Source organism: Varroa jacobsoni, unplaced genomic scaffold (assembly GCF_002532875.2).
Source record: "Varroa jacobsoni isolate VJ856 unplaced genomic scaffold, vjacob_1.0 scaffold_824, whole genome shotgun sequence".
In the NCBI taxonomy this organism is placed as follows: Eukaryota; Metazoa; Arthropoda; class Arachnida; order Mesostigmata; family Varroidae; genus Varroa; species Varroa jacobsoni.
The window spans coordinates 83,933-88,728 of record NW_019213726.1 but is presented as its reverse complement, the minus strand read 5'-3'; the positions used below and the strand labels follow the sequence as shown (position 1 = coordinate 88,728).

At 42.0% G+C, this 4,796-nt stretch overlaps 1 protein-coding gene across 2 annotated transcripts; it reads left to right on the top strand.

Moving 5' to 3' along the window:
- Positions 1–1,005: 1,005 nt before the first annotated feature.
- LOC111264165 (uncharacterized) lies at positions 1,006–4,096 on the top strand. Of its 2 annotated transcripts, none has more exons than XM_022839826.2 (4): positions 1,006–1,223; positions 2,343–2,466; positions 2,748–3,473; positions 3,895–4,096. In XM_022839826.2, the coding sequence occupies exons 1-3, from the start codon at positions 1,174–1,176 to the stop codon at positions 3,360–3,362; spliced, it is 789 nt and encodes a 262-aa protein (XP_022695561.1). In that variant the 5' UTR covers positions 1,006–1,173; the 3' UTR covers positions 3,363–3,473; positions 3,895–4,096. The 2 variants fall into 2 exon arrangements, with proteins under 2 accessions (XP_022695561.1, XP_022695562.1); XM_022839827.2 differs by lacking the exon at positions 1,006–1,223 and adding an exon at positions 1,240–1,510.
- The last annotated feature ends 700 nt before the right edge of the window (positions 4,097–4,796 follow it).

Genomic DNA, 4,796 nt, shown 5'->3' with positions numbered 1-4,796 from the left:
CGCCCAATTGTATTTCTCTCCAGGGCGCCCCCATTCCTTCACCTGGTCCCCCTCTGGCTGACAATAGAAATTGAACTATGCCTCATATATAGCGACCGCATATTCCAGGCAGCTGGAACACATGACTTATGAAACACTAGTCTTCGCCGACGAAGCCCTTAGACTGTAGGTCTGCTATCGCCAAAAGCTTCCCTGACGATTGTGGCAATGTGTCCTCCGATATTTGCTCACTTTCTCGTTGGTTTTCAACAGTCCACTCTCGGTTCTTGAAGCGTTTGCACTATTCACGTGCTGTGCTTTCGCTTAAGGCCTCCTTGCCTAATGTCTTCGCCTATCTTCGATTGATTCCCGCGGCGCTGTGGCTTTGGAGGAACAAGAGCTTGACTATTGAGCATCGATTTTCGACGCTATAAGATTTTTCCTTCAGCAAACTCAACCGGTTTTCATTCACTGGTTGCTAGAAGAACAGTTAGATTCCATTTGCTAGGAGGCTGAAAATCATAATTTCAAAATTTGCCGGGCTCGCCTGTAATAGCCTAACACAGTCCACAGAGCCACAGCCGAGCGAGGCACGCTTCAGTTCTACATAGATTCCAAAACGATATATACACACGCATGTATGTATTGAAACGATATGTTATCCTGAATAACAGAACGAATAAAGTTTGTCTGGGGGGATCCCTTTGTCACACCGTAAACGACTGCTAAGATGAAATACAAGATAAAAGAAATCGACCTTGTGTTTGGGCACTTAACTTGAAAAAATTATGGTATTTATAAGTTAATGTGGTGAACGACTAATACAAAATGATTGCCACTACCTAAGTATGCTACCAGATCGGTGGAACACCGCCGAAGAAGAGGGAAGTATTTTCCGCAGAAGAGGAACGCCGACGACATAGCTACAACGCCCAACGTACGCATAGATGCAAATGTGGCGCCACTGCAGAGCCTACAACGCGCAGTTAACAACCTCTATAGCGGTAATAGTGTCCAGAGGCCTTTATAATGCGTAAGTCGTGAAGCAAGAGGCTCGGAATAAGCCAAGTGCGCATTTTCATTTTTTCATTTGGATAAATGGAATTGAGCTACCGTTTACTGAACGGAAATAACGAGATCATTTTCGAGCGTGTGAATCTGTTATGAACTGAAAAACAACGACGTGATGCCAAAATGGAAGGGACTGACAAAATTGAGTGTGAGAACTGTCAAAAAGAAATCAGGTATGAGGAACGCCATGATAGAACGTGCCTTTATCATACCTGTATATGTGAGCGGCGTTTCGCCGTATGTAGGCGACATGACTAGTATTTTCAGCGGAGCCTGAGTCAAAAAAAATAAATGATTTGTTAATGATAAGATCATATGAGGGTTTTTGTGTACCACATACGGAGTATGTGCGGTTGATCTTCGCGCAGTCAAGAGGAACCCAGCAGGTCGAGGATTTCTATCGATCGTCATCTCGTTTATACAACTGAATCTCGACTTTGATAACGCCCAAGCTTTCCTTGTACGTTGTAGGACAAACATTTGCGTGTCGGCTGTACCCATCTCACATGTATTTCTTCTTCAAGACTAAACATTTTTTTGTTTGACGACACTCAGTGACTATAGAAGCATATGAAGCTTACATCGTTTATGGTTCATAAAAATGTCTAGCAGTACAGGGCTTCATTTGCAGTTCGCTTTTTCACGAATGTCAACGAGCGACGACAGTTAACGAAAGCAATTTTAATTAGCTCTGTCTATCTATATTATAATGTCCTAAGAAAGTATGCAGTACTTGCCCACTGCATATGTTCCCCGTAAAGGTACTACAACAGGATAATGTCTATCACACTTATAACTCCGCACGCATCGGCTTCAGTTCCCTAAAAAAAAACACTGCTCTCTATTACGATACTACACAGATCTTCTGAAAATTGTGCGGTATTTCTTGAACAATAAGCTTTCGACATCCTCGTTGGCTCTATCTTTATTTATTAAATCGGGTTAGATAATCGGGTTCTAACCCCCTACGAGTTGCTTTTAGTAATAACTGCAGTCGTTAGAATTAGAATGAAAGAGCATTTCGCACTAATCTACTTCGCGTCCTTTCTACAATTAGGCCCAGACCAAGTGTTATTTAGATGTTACTACATAGTCGCAAAACATGGGCAAAAAAAGACTGACACGTGTCGGATGCTAACCTTCAAAACCTAAAGCAAAATTTCTCAAAGCGATAAGATCACTTGTGTTAACTTTGCGCTTTCGAATCGAAATATCAATGACGTATTAAAAATACTATGCACCCATGAAAAGGTGGCAAACTAATCTTTTATTTCTCTTCCACTCGTTTACAGTGAATGTATATGCCCTCCATTAGCTTGTCCAGCATGCACACGACTATTCATACCCGAATTGATGAAGGTGCACACGGTCATGTGTGGCAATTCGCAGGAAACCTGTATGTTCTGCGAAAATAAGGTAAAGTCACTACGTCTATGAGTATGCCCAAGAATTCGTAATACTCACTTAGTTCAGTTGTCAAACGTATTACTGTCGACATTGCCTCCATTATCGCAGGGAACGTTTAGTGAAAAGAGAACTTACAACACATAACTTCCTTTTTGAACACGTGTTAGCCGTGCTATTTTATCTCACGTACACACATATTGTGTGTTCGACACAAGCTGACTAAACACGATCTCTATTGATATAAAATGAATAATGGCGTAATCTCTACAAAAGCATTCTTTTCAAATTAGTACTTTGTGCGCGATCGACCAGTGCACCGAAGGAACTGCAGCGGCTACCGCACATACTGTGCAGAACGCCTATTCTACATAAGAGCAATTGAGCATTGGAAGCCTAACGACAATTTGGTAACAAGTCGATTCGATATTGATGTCCTTATCGAATATACGGGCTCGCTTATTAAACGGATGGATAGGGCGGCGCTCGAGCTGAAACAGCGAAGGCGAGCCCTTATGTATCTTCGCAGAAGGGCGCAAAAGAACAAGTTTATGGTGCCTAATTTTGAGGCGCTTCGCGCTTCAAGCATTTCGCCTATTAATATCTCGGGTTTTCCCACTCTGCCACCGTTACCTCGACCTGTTCAGCCATTCACAGCAGTCAATCCGTCCGGAGCACCTGCAGAGACCACATGTACTGCAGTGGTTCCCTATGTGCCTTTAACTACACTTCCACTGCAGGCTCGATCCGCCACGCTTTTACCGCCACCTCAATCGACGCCGTTCGCATTAGCACAACGACCAACAGCAACAGCGAAGCGTCATACGGTGTACTATACAGGTGCGGTTATGGCCCATGATAGCAACTTCACTAGTCATAACCCTGGAACGGAGGAGGAGCTCTGCTAAATATAATGCCAGATCAGGAAACCTCTACAGGGACCTATTATTTTCAAACGTCTTCGTCCCCATTTTGGAGTTACTTCTGTAAACGAAAAGTCTGGTGGCTAATGGGAAGAGGTACGCATTTTTTCCGTTCGCAGGAAAATGTATGTACACAGATGTGCAAAAGGCTCTTGTACACCAAATGAGACACCTGTTTAGGATGTTTGCAACTGTCCGTTTGATAATAGGATTCATGTCATTTTTATGGGAATTTGATATACTTGAGACGCTCTATTCTTGAGGGGGTGTTTGATCCTTGAAACGATTCCCAAGTCCAATATTCGAATAAACATCGGACTCGGGATCATTCAGGCTTAAATAAGCCTGAATTCTATCGTCTTGGTATCATTAGAACATTATTACTAATAGAAGAAACACATAGGCAGGATGAAACGCAGGCGGGCGAACGTAGGGCAGAATCTTAGAAATTATCTAACAGATGTAAAAAGTGTCAGTTTCTAGAATTGTTAGTAAAGCTGACTTTTTTTGTCCCCAGAGAGGCTCATTTACGAGGATGGAATCGTACGTTGGTAACTAGCGCGGATATCGGTTAACGGATGACTTTCCAACAGAGTAAAATAATCGGACAAAATCAAAATTAATACAATTGATTGGCAAAATTGTTGTTCCGACTAAGCGTTCGAAAGTTTGGTTGCACAAAATTGCACAGAAAATAAACATACGTATGTCACGCCGGACGATAATCTACTAAATCCATAAATCACTTCCAAAAAAAATAACGATATAATAATAACATAAATTGCACCAAGGAAATATGCTTAGTCTTGCTCTAAGGGCGATTCCTTCGTCAAGTACTTGACTTATGTTTGGCGACCGCATGGCGGGCACACTGCTTCTTCAAACTTTTCTTTATTACCATTAGACCGTTAAAAACGAATCCGGCGGACTGCAAAGCTGAAGAATTTTAAGATTAGTAAAACTAAAATGGTAATTTTTTTAAATGCGTCACGGATATTCAAATTTTTACACGCATGTCCCGGCGCTCTGGCAGTCTTCAATTAGCCAGATGTCTACCATTATCACACATAATTTTTCTATTTACGTCACCTCGAAGTAAATTCGTAGTTATATATGCGTGCTTATTAGTTACTCTTTCTAGGGTTGAACTCGAGTGGGTTGAAGCGGACTTTGGATATTTACTCGATCCGAGAAGCAATATAAGCACGACCATGAGATTTGTTCCTGTCACCAGGTAACCAGGCTGGGTCTTAACAATTACCGTGCAAGCTATCTAGGAATCTCTTGAAAAACATGAGATAGGGGCTGCATTCATAACTTTTTTTCCGCAGACACTCACAGAAGCAGACGCCTCTAATGTCCATTGCAAGTACAATATCGCTTTACGTCCAGAGCTACTCTATACAAACCCCGAATTTA